At 40.8% G+C, this 20,173-nt stretch overlaps 1 protein-coding gene and 1 pseudogene across 1 annotated transcript in view; both read left to right on the top strand.

The window, feature by feature from the left end:
- The window catches only part of LOC142189633 (uncharacterized), a 637,493-nt pseudogene that overhangs the window by 73,761 nt on the left and 543,559 nt on the right, over window positions 1-20,173 (top strand).
- The window catches only part of LOC142189871 (uncharacterized), a 70,807-nt gene continuing 53,077 nt past the window's right edge, over window positions 2,444-20,173 (top strand). Inside the window, exons 1-6 of the mRNA XM_075262257.1 lie at window positions 2,444-2,521; window positions 12,916-13,086; window positions 13,165-13,288; window positions 13,372-13,460; window positions 13,928-14,030; window positions 16,240-16,848. Of these exons, the coding sequence (XP_075118358.1) occupies window positions 2,444-2,521; window positions 12,916-13,086; window positions 13,165-13,288; window positions 13,372-13,460; window positions 13,928-14,030; window positions 16,240-16,848 (1,174 nt within the window). The remainder of the gene's footprint in view (window positions 2,522-12,915; window positions 13,087-13,164; window positions 13,289-13,371; window positions 13,461-13,927; window positions 14,031-16,239; window positions 16,849-20,173) is intronic.

The raw sequence follows: 20,173 nt of genomic DNA, 5'->3' as shown, positions 1-20,173 counted from the left end.
CGGATAAGTGTGAACTTACCATGCTCCGCATTAGGCCCCGAGAATGGGCCTAGTCCGGAGGAGGGTGTGTCTGCAGGCTGAATCGCAAGGTGAAACGGCCTGAAGAATGAGCACCTCGCTACCGGAAAAAACTCCTGACTAGCTCCCATTGATTTCAAGGATTTTGAGGTGGATACAGCCTCAAAATCCTGACTAAAAAACTCTGTCTGAACTGTAGGAATGAGGTAGGGGGCCCTGGGCAAAAGATTGCATCAGGGCCCACAAGACTTTAGTTATGCCACTAACTCCCCTCATCCTTGAAGAGTTTTATTTATATTTTTAGGTACAGGAAAAACATTGCATCCTGGACAGAGAGAAGGTGTCCATAGTAGCTGCTTCTAATAGAGGCTCAGGATCCTTAGGGGGCATTCACATGATGTAACATAGCGTTGATTTTGACATGATAAACTCATGTCAGAATCAGCGCTGCAAAACAGAATCCCTGGGTTCCGTTCAGCGCGCGTAACACATTGAAATCAATGGGAGGCTTTTTAACCCATTAATTTCAATGTGTTACGCGCGCTGAACAGAACCCAGGGATTCTGTTTTGCAGCGCTGATTCTGACATGAGCTATCATGTCAGAATCAATCCCCTTAGAAGTGAATTTTCTTCTGCTCTAGAGGTCAAATCACACACACACAGTGGCGCTACATACACATCACACACAGACAGCTCCACTACATACACGTTACACACAGACAGCTCTACTACATACACGTCACACACAGCTCTGCTACATACACATCACACACAGACAGCTCTACTACATACACGTCACACACAGACAGCTCCACTACATACACGTCACACACAGACAGCTCCGCTACATACACGTCACACACACAGCTCCACTACATACACGTCACACACAGACGGCTCCGCTACATACACGTCACACACAGACGGCTCTGCTACATAGACGTCTTAGTAGTATTAAGATCCCGCTTTCCACTATAAGCAGCCATAGGAGGATCCTACGATTAGGAACAGATGATAGGCATCGTCTTATTCCTTTCAGACCTGCATACGACTCCTCGGCTTTGGATTTTCCTCATCTGAACTGTTTCTATTTTGTGAATATTTAAAAAACGTTTTGGACCGACCAAGTCCTGGACAGTGAATCCTTGGAGTCAGGAGAAGGATCTGTAGCCAAAACCCTTCACTCTGTAAGAATCGCTGGGAATTTACTAAACCTCTCATTACAATTGGACCCAACAAACTACCGAGAGCCGCATCCAAACCACCCCAAGTAACACCTGATCATGTGACTGTGACATGATCACAGGTCCTTTATCCTGTGCCGATGAAGCTAAAACAGCAGAATCTGATCATGTGACTCCTTGACTCTTGCCTCACATGTGACATCATCATAGGTCCTGTCACCACAGTTACTGTACAGGAGGAGGTATATATACGGTGGTCGCTCACAGTCCTGGCATTATTCTCGTTGTCTCAGGACTCGGCTGCTTTAAGGGCTGTTCCTTCCATGGCTGAGATGACAATATTTTTGTCTTTTGCCGTCTGAGGTTGTTCTGGGCTGTTTCCATCCCTCCCATAGAGGTAAATAGTAGTCGGGGCCTTCACCCTATGGTATAAATCACATGATGGCTTTATTCTACAGGTCGCTACAGTTACACTGATACCACATTTGGGGCCGTTCTCACCAGAGATGAGCGAATTAAAGCTGACAAAGTGGAATTTGATCTGAATTTTAGGAAATATTTGATTCGCATATAATCCAGATTCCCTTACGCTTTGTGGTAACATTTCACATTTTTCCTAAAATTACTGCTGCATATTAGGACAGGTAGCAAGTAAGTCTGGGAACGTGGGATCACCCACAATGCTATGCATACAGCTGGCCCTGATTAGCTGTACAAGTGGCATCGTGGTAAAGGCTAAATACTGTACTCGGTAAGGACCTTCTGACATTAGATGGTCACATGACATTCTATAGTGGCGTGTCTGCTCGTAAGAAGGTACGTACACATGATGAAAAGTAATATCATGTGCAGTGGATGAACATGGAGGCTCGGGGGGGGAGTTAGAGTTTTGTTCCTACAGAAGATGGCAAGCAGGTTTGTTGGATTTGACAAGCTGTGGCCCTGAGGGGCTGAGCTGCAGGGGATAGCGATCTTGGTACTTTTGTGAGATGTGTTATTGTGGGGGATCTGGCGAGAAACCAAGGCTGGAATACTTCTCTCTAAACCACGTTGCTATTGGTAATGTGTAAACTAGACATTAGAAGAATAAATTAGCAGAAATCCATATTAACCCTTTTCATTCCATGGGATTCCGTCTAGTGATTACATTGTTTCATCTTCTTTCCATTCAGGTTCCTACAATATAGAATCCTCTCAGTATCTTCTATATAAGAGAATATTCCTGATTGATCCATCAAGGATGGAAATAGACAGGAACAAGATGGCGGAAAGTCTATTAAATTTCACTCTAGAGATCATCTACGAGCTTACTGGAGAGGTGAGAGGTTCTGATGATGTCATCATGACATCATTCTTATCTATGGTAATAACAGATGATATGACTGGAGAGGTGATGGACTCTGGACATGTATGTAGTGATTAGAGATGAGTGATTAGTGAAATATTCGACATTCGATATTTGTTTCGAGTAGCCCCTCAATATTCGACCGAATATCGAATCCCATTATAGTCTATGGGGAAAAATGCTCATTTCAGGCGAAACCACAATTCGACTAAGGAGAGTCACCAAGTCCACAATGACACCCCAGGAAATGAATTCAACACCTTTGGAATGCAACTGGGACATCAGGGGAAGCATGCCTGGGGGCATCTAACACGTCCAAGTCACAGTATTACCCCACTATCACAGCCTATCCACTAGACACTTTACACACTCAATAGAACCTCTATGAAAGTAGGAAAATACTTGGAAACCTTCCTTCCTCTACATTAGTATGGACAGAAACACAAATTTCAAGATAAAGAAACATTAGCATGCACCCCTTTAAATCACGTTGCCCATGACAACCACAGATGGCATAGGCAATGGGAAGTCCAACAGCCCCCACCCTTAACTGTCATTGTGTATGTGTGTTAGCCCCTTTAAAATTGTTATCCCCTAAAATGGTGGTTCCAAAGCCATCACTCATTGTGTGGGATTGATGCAGTGGATTTGACTGAGGACCCAGACATTGACCTTGATTTTGATTGTGAAATTGATAACATTTTGGCATCAAGTCCTGGGAGTAACTTTTATTTAGAGAACTGCAAAGGTGGAGAATTGGCTGCAACCACTACTACCGGTAATGGTTCTCTAATATCAGACTTTACGTTACCTCTACAGGGTTCTGATCAGGTGTTAATAGTCCAAACAACATGCTCCAGTACTTTCGATGTAGATCAAAAACCACTTTCCCTTCCGACACCAGATTTAACCAAGCTTCTTCATCATCATCATCATCATCATCATCATCATCATCATCATCATCATCATCCTGCTGAGATGGAGCCACAAAAGGAAACCTTGCCTTCAAACGCATGTTCTGGATCTGCGACTGAGCCAAATCTAAACACAGAGTTCTTTGGAACTGAACAAAATTCAAAGTGTCAAAAGACTTTAGAGACTGTTGAAAGTAATGGGATCCAGAATGAGGAGTTCATCACAAGGCTGACAGACCCAACTCCAAATGCTGCAGCACAAGCAACCAGCAGTCAGAATAAGATCGTCTCTTCTTCAAGTAAGACACAAGATTCTTTGGAACCAGAACAGGAAAAGCCAGTGATTGCCATTGCAGCAGTGCCTAGGCCATCTCTCAGAGCAGATCATTCAGAGATTGAATTGGAGAAAAATAAGGACATTTACTGTGATCGAGTCTTCATGCATGTTAGTGGGCAAGGACAACCTAACGTACAAGATCCTCATGCTGAGCTGGCCTCATTACTGAGCAAGATCAACCAGCATAATCAGGGCTGGAAACAGCCATCACATCTTACTGAAAGGAATCACCCCAGAAAGAAGCCATTTAAACATTGCACCTTTAATAGAGTTAAGCATTGCACCAGCAGAATGTTAGGCCCTTTGGGTGAGTTGAGCTTTTAACCGGCTTAGTTTTTGTCCCTTTGGGTGAGTTGAAGCTTTAACCAGCATAGTTTTTGTTCCTTTTGGTGAGTAGAGCCTTTAACCAGCAGAGTGTTAGGGCCTTTGGGTGAATTGAGCCTTTAACCAGCAGAGTTTTAGGCCCTTGGGTGAGCCATAGAAAAATTTGATTTCTGGCCCTTGGGAGCCTTAATGGGGAGGATGAGGGTGAAGTCCCCAAAGTGACAGAGGCAGATGTGGAGGTGTCCTGGCTGGTGGTCTGGACTGCAACAACAGCACTGGACACAGTGGAAGAAGTAGTGGTGGCAACGCCGGACAACGATTCTCCTGCGTTTGCTTTCTCCCACTGAGCCCAGTGCTTGCCTTTCAAATGATGGCGCATGCCTGAGGTAGTCAGGCTGCTCTTCTCAGAGCCCCTACTCAGTTTAGCACAGTGTGCAAGCCACACTAAATTTGTCCTCTGTGCATACATTGAAAAATCTCCAAACCAACGAGGAACGTGGCCTGGATGGGGGAGTTTTTCTCGAGTGACTAGGACAGGGAACATCTTGGGCCTTGCTGAGTCTGGCCTGGCTTCTGTGAAGCAGCTGTCCTCTGTCTCTGGACATGCCTCTGCCTCTAGCCACCTTTTTTGGTGCTGTGCTTGCCTTCACATCTACAGTGCTTTTCCCACTAGACATCACCCCTCTCCAGGTCGGGTCAGTCGCCTCGTCATCCACCACCTCTTCTTCCGCACTCTGCTCCTCCTCCTGCACACCGCACAAGACAACAGCCTGCCCTGATGGCAACTGTTTCTCGTCATGATCACTGAGGCAGATAAACCCTGGTTGTAGGTCCACAACCACAAAATCGCCAGGAGATGGCGGATGCTCCAGTGTTTGGGCATCAGGACACACCAAGTCATCTGTTAGCTCCTTGAATTCGGGAAGCGGTTGCACAGAGTCGAAGAGTGGAACAGGACCCGAAAACAGCTCCTGGGAGGAGGCAAGGGTGGGATGACTCTGATGGGAAGATTGGGCATGTTGGGAGGAAGGAGGGGTAGACTCTTGGGTAGGAAGATGACTGGTTGATAGTGGCTGACTGGCTGGTGGAAAAGTAGCTGGAACTGTTATCCACTAGCTACTGTAACACCTGTTCCTGGTGCTCGGGCCTGGTCAGTGTTGTACCCTGCACCCTGCTTAATGTAGCCATCAAGCCAGGGATTGTGAAGAAGCGCAATGCTGGCTGCCCCTCACCAGTAGGCGCTGTAGCTTGACCGCAACCTTGCTCCCCAGCTGCATTTCCACGCCCCCGTCCTTGTCCCTTTGCGCTAGCCTTACGCTTTTTCTGATGTATACAAAAGGAGTATTTTGGAGGTATACACACAGGGTAGATATATTGGGCGTATCTACTGCTGTGCCGTATACAGCAGTTTACAGTATACAGGACTGAGTGACTTCACCAACTGATGTATACAAATGGGGTATTTTGGAAGTATACACACAGAGTAGATGTATTGAGTGTATCTACTGCTGTGTGGTAGGGAATTTCAGCCCTAAAAGCTGGTTCGGTAAAATTCTGAACAGTGTATATACACTGTAGAAACAAGTTAGCTCTGAAAAGAACTGTTTTCTCAATTTCTCCTGCCTAACCAAACCTAAATCCTGTCTAGCTCTAAGTAGCACGTCTGTCCCTATCTGTCACCAAGCCACAAATGACACAGATATAGCTGCCACTATTCTTATAAATCAGAGGTCATCTAATTTAGCCAGCCAATGACTTTTTCCTATTTTTTTTTCCATGCCTACGTTTTCCTGCTTCCTGTCCCACCTACCCTGCACAGTTATTGGTGCAAAAAAAGCGCCAGGGAAGGTGGGAGCGGATGCGAATTTTAAGTGCATTTACCGCATGGTATTCGATCAAAATCAAATATGGCAATTAGCCTGATATTCAATCGAATACCTACTCGATCGAACCCTATTCGCTCATCGCTGTTAAATATCTTGTATTTGCCGGTGAGACTTGTATCCACTGTTAAATATCCGTACCTGGCCTTGAAATTGTGGGATAGACTTGTGTCACGTGTTGTCGGCCTTATCCACGATAGGAAGAAGTCAGCTTGTTATAAATCAGTGAAGAGGTTTATTAATATCTTGAAGGAAAACACAGGAACAGGGAAAATGTCCAAATAACACAAATATCAGTCAATTGTCAATAGCTTACATCTTCAGATAAGTTAAATCATCTGGATATCTTGTAGTTACAGCTTGGTTCATGCTTGATCATCTGGTTGGTGGACTTGGGCTGGTTACGACGTCCATGGATGTCCATCTGCCTGGACCACCCACCCTGGTGTTCCCAAAGACAGACCTCCTGGTCTTCCCCTGGTCTTCCCAAAGACAGACCCAGACATGTGTATTTCTTACTCATTTATATTCATGAGAGTGGGTGTTACCTTCCATCTTGTAGCTATGTAAGGAGATTTCTAAAATAGTGTACTCTAACCGCACCCATGTTCCAAGAATACAACAGATATGATGTCAGTAGAGTGTTAACCCCATGTCTGCTAGAGAATATTGTAAATATAATATTTAACATTTCCCCCTTTTGAGAGTGAAATATCTGTTTGAACTCTCAAGATATACCATACAACAATATTCATACAATTAGATTATATCTTCTTTCTTCTCTGCTGAATACTGGAACTTAATTTTCATTAATTGTCCATATAACAATAATTTCATCAATTTGCGATACATTTTGTCATTAATAAATGTTATGTTATGGTAAACTGTGATCAAAGATGAAAACAATTTGATCCACTATCTAACCTACACCTGATGAAGGCTCTTCTTTCATCGTCTGGTCTTCTGGTCATCTCTTTTTCCGTCATAATAGAAGGCTTATTACCACAAATGTAGTTCTTGACTTAAAGTCCTTTAGATTTCCTCCGTGTTGTGCAGATATTATAACATTGTCCATTAAAGTTCATATTGAGAAGATATTGATATAACAACAAAGTCCATATGTTTCACTTCACCAAGACATAGACTGTAGAGGAGTTTCCTTTGGTATTTACCTTTACCACCTGTCACTGTAGAACAACAATGTGACACTTCTGGAGCAATACTGCAAAAGCAAGGCAAGTGTGAATTCTGACATCATCCCTGCTGCTTTTCAGTAAGGTTCAGTCCTGGAATCTCAGTCTCTTGGATACACAATATCTGTGTTCAGGTTTTATCATTCATAACCCTTTTGCTCACCAAACAACTTGAAGTCTTGAAATAGAGAGGATTCCACCAAACATTGATGAGGACGTCTTTATATCTGTCCAATCATCAGCTGATCAAAGGTTCCAACCTCCAGCAATAATTTTTAAACACAGTCCTTGGCATAAGCTTAAGCATATAGCATCAAACCTTCAGATTTTGTCTTTTCCCGCACATCTTCTTCTTGTAACTGTTAAAGTCTTTTTATTAACATTTGACATCAAACTTTATCATAATCTTGGACTTGATTGAAGATAAGTTTTCTTTCCCTAATAACCAAGCCAAATTAGGCAATTTACTAAACTATAATATCACAGTGTACCATACCATTCATTTATATATCATACTTCTCTTTATATTGTATCAATATTTATATTCGACTTGTAAAATATTGATATTCAATACATTTATCAAACTATCAGATAATCAGATAATAGTACTTTGGATACAATAATCTATATAAACATCATATATCAACATATATATCTTTATATCTATATGCATGAATATATATGTGTGCTTTACTTGTGATGACAAATTGCAACATGACTTTGACATATAATGTGATTATTAATTACCATTCTATAGACAATCACAATATTTATTCTTTAGTTAGAACTTTTCACCAATTATACTAAACATATGTTCCTATATGAATGTGTTATCATACTTATCATACATTTTCTAAAATTTAGTCACTTTATTATCCTTTTTAATAAGAAATAATTTTATTTTGAACATTCCTTTATTAAAAACCATTGTGTTCTTTATTTGAGACACAATATTAACCTTTATTCATGAAACTTATGTGCCTAAAGTTTCCTCTTAACACCTCGTCTCTTCACAGATTCCTGTGACCTTCTTAACCTTTCAGATACCTCCAATACCAAGAATAGAGACAACACTTGTGCCAACACACTCTTGTCTCTGTCTTAAACTTAACTGTATATATTCTTGTGTACTGGCTGTATGTGAACACCATACATATGAAATAAGTATACAAAACATAAACATTTCAAAATATGTCACATACTATAATCAGAAGTTTGAAGAATAAACGAGAGACTATCTCTCTTGATATCCCATATCCTTTGATGATATTATGATACTTCTCCATTCATGAAGATGATTAGCTTATCTCATTTGCATATAAGACACTTATGTTTTCCCAATGTTTGTTTTCCCAATGTTTGTAGATGTTGATGTGTGTAAGTGTATGCAAGTGTGTGTGTACATGTAAGAATACATAATGAATAATAATACAATAAAACAATACTGGCTATAGCTAACTAGATTTTCCCACCATAACTAATATATTTATTATCCCATGATCCAATTACCCCAATAAGCCTTTATTATTTGTCAGGTTTGAACAAATATATTGAAGAGCTATCTGTATCTTCTCAAAAGCTACTTTTTCCTACAGAATGTTCACCTAAAATAACCTTGCTTTGTAGTGCAGCTGTCACCTTTTCTCTCAGCTCATGTGACTTAAACACTTGGTTTTCCTGTAGGTATAAACATATGAGGTTCCTTTCAATGGATTTCACATATATTTGCTGATTTCCCAATTTAATATAGAGGATCACATAAGATAAAAAATAGAAAATAGAAAGAAATAGAAAAAGAAAATAGAAAATAGACGTCTTTGCTGGATAGATATTTCTTTTTCCTTGTTGGATGCATCCTGATTTTCTTAGGCCTATTTGTGATGTCACAGATCTGTTGTATACACCAGTCGACACATAACACATAACACTTATACTGACCAGCCCATCAGGGTCACAGGTCACAATGTGTTGCTGTCAATCAACTGACCACATGAATGGACATTTACTCACAATAAGTAAGAGCTCCATGCCTAGTTGCATGCCTCCATACACAACATGGATTATAACTTGAAAATCCTAAAAACATGGACTTTACATGAAACTATTGAAAAACATGCTTAAGGTAAGTTATAACTTATATCACTTTATCATGCATTGTTATTAGTCACACCATGTTAATTTGTTTACTCATTAATCGTTAGACACTCCATGTATTCTTTTAGCTAGAAGAAAGAATGATGAATGAATGGACATCACTGATTGAACTTCTGCATTTTTCCATTTATCTATATAAATAGAGAAAAATAGATAAACTTTAGCAAAAACCAAATTAATACAATAATGATTTTAACCAATGGAAAGTTTAATAACTTTATGGATTCCTAATACTATCTGATCATATTCATATATTGTACATATATTCAAATACATGTCATATATTCACATATTGTATATAACATGTTCCTCCTCTCTCTGCATCCAGAGAGTGGACTATGACAAAAATCTGTCACCACACATCAGGCTCTCCTCCTGTGTGTGTGTATATTATGATTATGATCCATAGTATTATTCACAATAGCATAATTAGGATTATTTATAAACATCATCACATAATCATGTGGGTTATACCTGATCATTGGACTTCTCCTCATATAAAAGGGATTTCTCTTTACATAGTCAAATAGTACATAAGTAAAACTCAGTAGACAGTCATTCCTTCAGAGATACTTTTAAACTCGACCCCTGACCTTCCTGTCAATCACATCCCACAATAACTCCACCAGGTCATGAGAGAATGCCAAGCTTGCCCTTTTCCTAAAAATATTAGGTAGCTCAAATTCCTCTTGGTTACTGGGAAGATCTGACATTTTGGAGACAACTGGTACATTCCCAGATACATTCTTTTGCAGATACTCAATAGATTTGGCTGGCTGCAATTCTTTAATTTCAGTTAATAATGGAATTTCAATTTGTGGATTTTCCTGCATGGCATATGGTTTATATGCAACATGTAATTTCCTACGTTTCTCATAGATTTTGTCACTTTCCCTCCTATAAATAGGGGACACTTTAACCTGATTTGACAGATGCCTTTTAATAGGCTTTGCTTTTTGCTTTGGACATACTCGGTTTGCTTTTGACATATGTTTCTGATGTCTTCTGGCCATGTCCAATAAACTAGCAGATTCAAATAAAGTCTTCTTATCTGAGGCACTGGCAAGGGTGACTGCATCCAAGAATTTGAACTTTTTAACAAAACTTTTCACCATAGATGAAGAGTTCACTTTTTGAATGACAGTTTTGTATGTCCTTTCAAATTTAGACATGAATGCATATGTACATTCTTTTCTGCCAATCTTTATCTCATTCAGTATGTCAGATGTTGGCATGCTGTCACCTCTAGTGCACCAGATTAGTTTCTTTAATCTCTCCACATCACTGTCTTTTAACCATTCATTTGACTCATTATCATAAGACATTTTTGCAGACAAACGTTCTGTAAAATCAATAGGAAGCCATAATTTAAACAGTTTATTTCTCTGTTCAATATTTAGATCAAATTTCTCTGCATGGCTTTCAAAAATTTCTGAGTTTCTACACACATGGATCTTTACATCATATGTGGGAATGGCTTTACTCAGACTGATCAAATATTCCTGAGATTTTAATTTCAATTCAGTTTCTTGTATCATTTGTTCCTCACCATCTATGGCCATTACTGCCACATGGTGCTCTTTATCAACATATTGAGATTCCTCATTATCTGTCTGAACAGATTTATGCGTACTATTGCTTAATTTCTTCTCTGTTACCACGTCATTAAAAATCTTTACCAAAGAAGCAATATTCCTAAATACCTGCTTCTCTTTTGTAGAACAAATTCTATTTTCAATCTTAGAATTTGCCTGTTCACATTGTGTATACAAATCTTGCCATATACTCGCTAAATTGTCACTAGCCAGAACTTTAAACTCAACATTACATTTCTTAGACAATGACTCTAATTTTTCCATACTTTAAAAGTAAAATCTTTACTCACCACTGTAGAAAGCTTCACCTTCAGCTTATCCTTGGAACAGTTGATCCCTGTCATCAGAACGTCTCAGTACGTCTGGCACTTGTGGTCCTTCTGTGTTTCCTCACAGGCTTTCCTCACACAGGCTTCCGTATCATATAACACGTACAACAGTCATCTGTATCTCACGAATATAAGTTCTTTTTCGAAGTCTTCCTGAATCTTGCAATTCATACAACTTGCAAAATACTCCTCTCTTCCCCCTTAATTGCAAGTGAACGGAACAAGAAAAACAGGAAAAAAACGACCGTGCTTGGCTCGCCACTGTTAAATATCTTGTATTTGCCGGTGAGACTTGTATCCACTGTTAAATATCCGTACCTGGCCTTGAAATTGTGGGATAGACTTGTGTCACGTGTTGTCGGCCTTATCCACGATAGGAAGAAGTCAGCTTGTTATAAATCAGTGTAGAGGTTTATTAATATCTTGAAGGAAAACACAGGAACAGGGAAAATGTCCAAATAACACAAATATCAGTCAATTGTCAATAGCTTACATCTTCAGAGAAGTTAAATCATCTGGATATCTTGTAGTTACAGCTTGGTTCATGCTTGATCATCTGGTTGGTGGACTTGGGCTGGTTACGACGTCCATGGATGTCCATCTGCCTGGACCACCCACCCTGGTGTTCCCAAAGACAGACCTCCTGGTCTTCCCCAAAGACAGACCCCGACATGTGTATTTCTTACTCATTTATATTCATGAGAGTGGGTGTTACCTTCCATCTTGTAGCTATGTAAGGAGATTTCTAAAATAGTGTACTCTAACCGCACCCATGTTCCAAGAATACAACAGATATGATGTCAGTAGAGTGTTAACCCCATGTCTGCTAGAGAATATTGTAAATATAATATTTAACAATCGCTAGTAGTGATATTTATTAAAGGGGTATTCCCATGTCGCATACTCACCAGTCTTCGTTGCTGTAAATTCTTCTTTCTTCCGGCTTTGTTGCGTCATTGGTGGGCGGGGTTACACATGTAAAGCCAGCGGCGAGATGCCGCTGGCCCTGTGTGCACGCTCATAGACCAGTCTAGCCTTCACAATGCGAATACAGACCCGGCATCCGCTGTAATAGAGAGGTGGATGCCAGGGAGTGTAGATGCCGGAACAGATGCACAGGTGCCTGCAACATCGCTATGCTCCTGCCCTGCATGAAGCCAGCAGCGGCAGAAGCGATGCTATTATTACGCTCCTCCGCCCCTCCTCCCCCCCGGAATAGTAGCATCGCTCCTGCCACTGCTGGCTTCATGCAGGGCAGGAGCATAGCGATGTTGCAGGCATCTGTGCTGGCGTCTCACCGTCCCCGGCATCCGCCTCTCTATTACAGCGGATGCCAGTTCTGTATTAACGGCCCCTTCCCCCCAAAGGGTACACTACCCCCCCCTTCCTCCAGGCTCGCTCCCGTGCACTTAGCCCCTCCTCCCTCCCCCCTGAGAGCAGGCAGATACATCACTTGACTTATGACCAGATAAGTCAAGGGATGTGTAAAAAAAAAAAGAATAAAGTAAGATAGTGGACAAACAAAGCAGTTTTGCTGAAGCAGTGTATTTAGGTAAAGTCTTACATTCACATTAACAAGCAGTATAGATAGAATCCTTGTGATGGGACAACCCCTTTAATGTGTCTCCCCATATCCAGGATTACACAGTAATGAAGAAGACCTCTAGTGGGCGCTGTCAGGCTCCTGTGTATAAAGGAACCCAGAGCCCAATCCCAGAGACTGCACCTCACCCCCTGATACAGGGGCAGATCAATGGACAGAAGATCCTAGAACTCACCAACAAGATGCTGGAGCTTCTGACTGGAGAGGTGACACTGCTGGGAATGCTGGGACATTATACAGTAACTGGAGGGGTCGGGGTGATGACTGTATCATTGTGTTGTCAGGTTCCAATAAGGTGTCAAGATGTCGCTGTCTATTTCTCCATGGAGGAGTGGGAGTATTTAGAAGGACACAAGGATCTGTACAAGGAGGTGATGATGGAGGACCACCAGCTGCTCACATCAGCAGGTAATAGACATGACTATATACACATGGACTTCCATTATTTGTATGTACAGAATGAATTCAGTCCCTGTCTGTGTTTCCTACAGGTAGATCCAGTAAGAGGACAACACCGGAGAGATGTCCCCGTCCTCTTCTTCCACAGGATGATCAGGTAGATGGAGATATTCCTTATGATGTGTAGACGGGCTGTGAAGTCCTTGTGGTCAGTCTTGGGTTATCCAGCAGTATTAGATGTTTTATACTTGTGTAATGAGAGGTGGAGATGGAGGATAAAGTTGACCATAGACATTACATGTTGTCTGGATCTTCTCACAATCTTCTGGCTATGGAGACTGCTGGTTGGAATAAGGAAACATCAGGGTTGGATTTCTACCGATCTGATCCTTTATTTCCCCGCAAACAACCCCGGATGTATCTGGTAGAATCTGATCTCCTCCACTGACACAACCTGAAGCAGGTCTAGCCATGCCGAGTATACATGTGTATGAGGTCCAGCTTCTTGGAGACGGCAGCTATTTGGCTCACATATCTCCTGTTATGAAGTCATTTTTGGTCACTACGTTGATTCATCTTTTCTGCTCTTCTAGAACATTTCTTCGTGACCTCTCCATTTGTCTGATGTTTACATTATTTGTATTACAGAATTTCCACCATGGTAAAGATCTGAGCACTATTAATACTACAGAACCCTATGTGAGTGGTGATGAGGAGAATGAGGAGGAAATTCCTACAGGGAACCGCCCAGGTGAGTGTGCCAGATATTATTGAGACATAAACTGCTATCTGCGCTGACTGGCTGGGGATTCCTCCCCTCACTTTAGAACATATGCTCAGCCAGAACAGGAAACCATATTTGCAACGGCAGCCACAATTACAGTCCTATGAAAAAGTTTGGGCACCCCTATTAATCTTAATCATTTTTTGTTCTAAATATTTTGGTGTTTGCAACAGCCATTTCAGTTTGATATATCTAATAACTGATGGACACAGTAATATTTCAGGATTGAAATGAGGTTTATTGTACTAACAGAAAATGTGCAATATGCATTAAACCAAAATTTGACCGGTGCAAAAGTATGGGCACCCTTATCATTTTATTGATTTGAATTCCCCTAACTACTTTTTACTGACTTACTGAAGCACAAAATTGGTTTTGTAACCTCAGTGAGCTTTGAACTTCATAGCCAGATGCATCCAATCATAAGAAAAGGTATTTAAGGTGGCCAATTGCAAGTTGATCTCCTATTTGAATCTCCTCTGAAGAGTGGCATCATGGGCTACTCAAAACAACTCTCAAATGATCTGAAAACAAAGATTGTTCAACATAGTTGTTCAGGGGAAGGATACAAAAAGTTGTCTCAGAGATTTAACCTGTCAGTTTCCACTGTGAGGAACATAGTAAGGAAATGGAAGACCACAGGGACAGTTCTTGTTAAGCCCAGAAGTGGCAGGCCAAGAAAAATATCAGAAAGGCAGAGAAGAAGAATGGTGAGAACAGTCAAGGACAATCCACAGACCACCTCCAAAGAGCTGCAGCATCATCTTGCTGCAGATGGTGTCACTGTGCATCAGTCAGCAATACAGCGCACTTTGCACAAATAGAAGCTGTATGGGAAAGTGATGAGAAAGAAGCCGTTTCTGCACGTACGCCACAAATAGAGTTGCCTGAGGTATGAAAAAGCACATTTGGACAAGGCAGCTTCATTTTGGAAACAAAAATTGAGTTGTTTGGTTATAAAAAAAGGCGTTATGCATGGCGTCCAAAAAGAAACAGCATTCCAAGAAAAACACATGCTACCCACTGTAAAATTTGGTGGAGGTTCCATCATGCTTTGGGGCTGTGTGGCCAATGCCGGCATCGGGAATCTTGTTAAAGTTGAGAGTCGCATGGATTCCACTCAGTATCAGCAGATTCTTGAGAATAATGTTCAAGAATCAGTGACGAAGTTGAAGTTACGCCGGGGATGGATATTTCAGCAAGACAATGATCCAAAACACCGCTCCAAATCCTCAGGCATTCATGCAGAGGAACAATTACATTGTTCTGGAATGGCCATCCCAGTCCCCAGACCTGAATATCATTGAACATCTGTGGGATGATTTGAAGCGGGCTGTCCATGCTCGGCGACCATCTAACTTAACTGAACTTGAATTGTTTGTCCAAAATCCCTTTATCCAGGATCCAGGAACTGATTAAAAGCTACAGGAAGCGACTAGAGGCTGTTATCTTTGCAAAAGGAGGATCTACTAAATATTAATGTCACTTTTCTGTTGAGGTGCCCATACTTTTGCACCGGTCAAATTTTGGTTTAATGCATATTGCACATTTTCTGTTAGTACAATAAACCTCATTTCAATCCTGAAATATTACTGTGTCCATCAGTTATTAGATATATCAAATTGAAATGGCTGCTGCAAATACCAAAATATTTAGAACTAAAAATGATTAAGATTAATAGGGGTGCCCAAACTTTTTCATAGGACTGTACTTACTCACAGGACCAGGTTCACTAGAATTAGCTAAAAACATCTGCTAGTCTGACCTTACACTTACCCCTAAGCCAAGGCTTCCTCATACATGACCATACGGCTCCCCCCGCTGTAGTAAAGTACGTCTAGGTGTCAGGGAGTGTGTGAGACGGACACCACCTAATAGCACTGACTCACAGGATCCTTTATGATCCTACACTGAGCATTTCACTAGACACACCGCAACATGGACCGATGAAGATGCTGGCCTCACCACACAAGTGGGATACTGGAGGAGAACAGCCTGGTGGACGAACATCATGATCTACTGGTCAATGGTCTGAGGTCTTCTGCTAGATTGTCATCTGTCTTCATACCATACAATATATATTAAAATTTATATATTGCAATGTTTTTTAAAATATGAATAGAACTTATAAGGTTATGTTATTTAAAAATAGTAACATCAGTTTTCTTCTTGTCAGATGACTGTACCGGGAGCTCAGAGGGACATCTGATATCTACAGATTATAAAGCAGAAGATCATGGCATCACACAAAATCCATATGAAGAACATGTCATTACCTCAGATATACCCTCAGCCCTTCACAGCAAAGATCTATCATCTGATCCTGGCAAACAAGTCTTATCTCCTGATTTATCACAGACTGAAAAAAGTCACCAAATGTGTGTTGAACATCAGAGATTTCACACAGGAGCGAAGACATTTGCGTGCTCAGAATGTGCTGAAGGTTTTAGTGAAAGATCAAGTCTTGTTAAACATCTGAAAATTCACACAGGCAAGAAGCTATATTCATGCTCAGAATGTGGGAAATGTTTTACAGGGAAATCAGTTCTGACTAAACATCAAAGAGTTCACACAGGAGAAAAACCATTTTTTTGTTCAGAATGTGGAAAACGGTTTACTCAGAAATCAAGTCTTGTTGAACATCAGAGAATTCACACAGGAGAGAAGCCATTTTCATGTTCAGAATGTGGGAAATGTTTTACTCGTAAAACAAAGCTTCATTACCATAAGAGAACTCACACAGGAGAGAAGCCGTATTCATGTTCAGAATGTGGGAAATGTTATAGTGCTAGATCTACTCTAATTGAACATCAGAGAATACACACAGGGGAGAAGCCTTTTGTTTGTCTAGAATGTGGGGAATATTTTGCTCATAAAAAACATCTTATGTCACATCAAAAAGTTCATACAGGGAAGGAACCATTTTCCTGTTTAGAATGTGGGAAATGTTTTTCTTTAAAATCAAGTCTTCATCAACATCAGAAAATTCACACAGGACAGAAGTCATATCCATGTCCAGAATGTGGATTTTGTCTTACTCGGAAATCAAATCTTATTAAACATCAAAGAACTCACACAGGGGAGAAGCCATATTCATGCTCAGAATGTGGGAAGAGTTTTACTCGGAATTCAGGCCTTGTTGAACATCAAAAAATTCACACAAGGAAAACTCCATATTCTTCTGCCATGAATCTCACTCAAGGGAGAAGCCACATTCTTTTCCATAATGTGGCGATACTTTACCTTTAAGTCGAAGAATTCACACCGGAGAGAAGCCATATTCTTTCTACAGATTCTTCAGTTGGAGATGATTTTTGTTTGAATTTTTTCCACATTAACCCCTTCCCGCCGATGGCACTTTTTGACTTCCTGACCAAGCTCGATTTTTCAAAACTGACATGTGTTACTTTTATTTTGAGATTGTTTTCTCGTAACACATTGTACTTCATGTTAGTGGTAAATTTTGGTAGATATGTTTTGTGTTTAATTATGAAAAAATAGGAAATTTGGTGGAAATTTTGAAAAATATGCATTTTATAAAGTTTGAAATGATGTGCATTGCATACAGATAGTCAGACCGCCAAAATTATATCCTAAATCTCATGTCCCAGATCTCTGCTTTATGTCGGCATCAAACTTTAGTCGCCCTTTTATTTTTTACGGACATTAGAAGGTTTACAAGTGAAACAACAATATTCAAAATTTTCAAGAAATTTCCAAAACCCATTTTTTAAGGGACTAATCCAGTTATGAAGGGGTTTTGAAAGACCCTTGTATTAAAACCCCCCATAAATCACCCCATTTTCAAAACTGCACCCCTTAAATAAGCCAAGTCAACATATACCTAGTAATTTAACCCTATAAGTGCTTAACAGGAATTAATACAAAATGGAGGTGAAATTTTCAAATTTGATTTTATTTTACTAATATTTTCGTTTAGCCCTAGAATTTGCACATTCACAAGGGGTTAAAGGAGAAAACGCATCCCACAATTTGTTAGGCAAGTTCTCCCGACTACCATAGTACCCCACTTGTGGGTGTAAACTAATATATGGACGCACAGCGAGACGCAGAAGGGAAGGCGCGCCAAGGAGCTTTTAGAGGGCAGATCTGACTGTGATCAGTTTCAGGAACCATGTCGCATTTACAAAGCCCTGGAGGTGTCAAACAGTGGAAACCTCTAGAAAGTGACCCCATTTTGAAAACCGCACCCCTCAAAGAATTTATCAAGTGATGTAGTGAGCGTTAGTAACCCCGAAGTGAATGTGTAAGCTGTGCGGAGTAAATTGGGTACACCAAATCCTATTTTATTTTCCCACTAGCTCCTATGACATGGACAGGGAAGAGGGGCATTCTGGGGGATCAGCGCTGGTGTATTATCTCTCATAAGCTCTAAATATGGGGGGTCCCCTGAAAACACTCGCACCGCTTACACATTTCCTTCTAGTCGCAGTCACTTATGTCCTAATGATTTGGCGACTTTTAGTGTTTTTGTCTTCACATTGTACAAGCTAGATTTTTATTTTCTGGCAATGTGGCCATATGAGGGCTTGGTGTTTGCGGTATTAGATGTACTTCTCAATGCCACCATTTTGGGGCCTGTAACTTATTGACTACATTATATTAACTCTTTCTGGGTGGGATGTAAAAGGAAACATCAATTCTGGCATTGCTTTTTAGCATTTTTTTTTTTCCCGCGCAGCGTACAGCATAAGTAACATGCTACCTTTATTCTGCGGCTCGGTACGGTTACGGCGTGCAGCGTACAGTATAAGTAACATGTTACCTTTATTCTGCGGGTCGGTACGGTTACGGCGTGAAGTGTACAGCATAAGTAACATGTTACCTTTATTCTGCGGGTCGGTACGGTTACGGCGTGCAGTGTACAGCATAAGTAACATGTTACCTTTATTCTGCGGGTCGGTACGGTTACGGCGATACCTCATTTATATTATTTTTTAATGCGTTGCTCTTTGTGCAGAATAAAATTCAATTTAGGGAAAAAAAAACAATTATTTTTGCATCGCCATCTTCTGAAAGGTATAACATTTTTATTTTTCGCTAGACAGAGCTGGTTGAGGGCTTATTTTTTGCGGGATGACCTCTGCTTTTTATTGGTATCATTTTGGTTTTCATCTGACCATTTGATTACTTTTTATTGAACATTTTGTAAGGGAAAGGTGGGGAATAATCATTATTTTGTGCGGTTTTCTACGGGGTTTTTTTCGCCGTTCGGGTTAAATAATGATTTAATTTTATTGTTCAGGTTATTACGGACGCGGTGATACCAAATATGTAATGTTTTTTTCTCTTTTTCTTTATTTTATATAATAAAACATTTTATATGGGGAAAAGGGGATTTTTGTGGCTTTATTTATTTCTAATTTATTTTAAACTTTTTTATTTTTACTTTTCTTTCACTTTTTTTTTCTGTCCCCATGGAGGATTGAAGCAGTCATCAGCTGATCACTGCTTCACTACATATACGCTGCAATACACGTGTTACACGTGTATTGCATAGTATAGGAAGCTGTCAGCCTGTGTGTACGCACAGGCTGACAGCTTCCTTTACGGCAGGATCAACCAGGTACGAGGACGGGGTAAGTGATGGGGCAGACCCGGGGTCACTGATCAGACCCCGGGCTGCCCCCTACGAACACCGGCACCCCTCGAAACCGGCGCGGGGGGTGCCGATCGGCACCACATTATATGGAAATCCCGGAGATGCCGGTGGTCATGTTGACCGCCGGTATCTCAGGGGTTAACACCCGTGATCGGACCAGGTTCCGACTGCGGGTGTTTTGGGGCATTGTCAGCCATAACATATGGCTGACACCCGCAGCGCAAGGTGCGCACACAAGTTCTGTGTGCGCACCATGCAGCCGCCGTAATAGTACGGCGATTTGCGGGAAGCCCTTCCCGGCAGCGCCGTACTATTACGGCGGATGTCGAGAAGGGGTTAAAGGACTTTCATAGGAAAAACTTTTTTTGTGTCTAGATTTGAAATTTTTTTTTACGCGCAATTATATCTTAAAGAGGTTTTCCCATGTAAAATATTGTATTTTTTTAAATCCTACATCTGATGATGAAATTGGTTTATTTGAAAGTTA

This window comes from Leptodactylus fuscus, chromosome 1 (assembly GCF_031893055.1).
Source record: "Leptodactylus fuscus isolate aLepFus1 chromosome 1, aLepFus1.hap2, whole genome shotgun sequence".
NCBI classification, from domain to species: domain Eukaryota; kingdom Metazoa; phylum Chordata; class Amphibia; order Anura; family Leptodactylidae; genus Leptodactylus; species Leptodactylus fuscus.
This window is presented reverse-complemented; position numbering and strand designations above follow the sequence as displayed.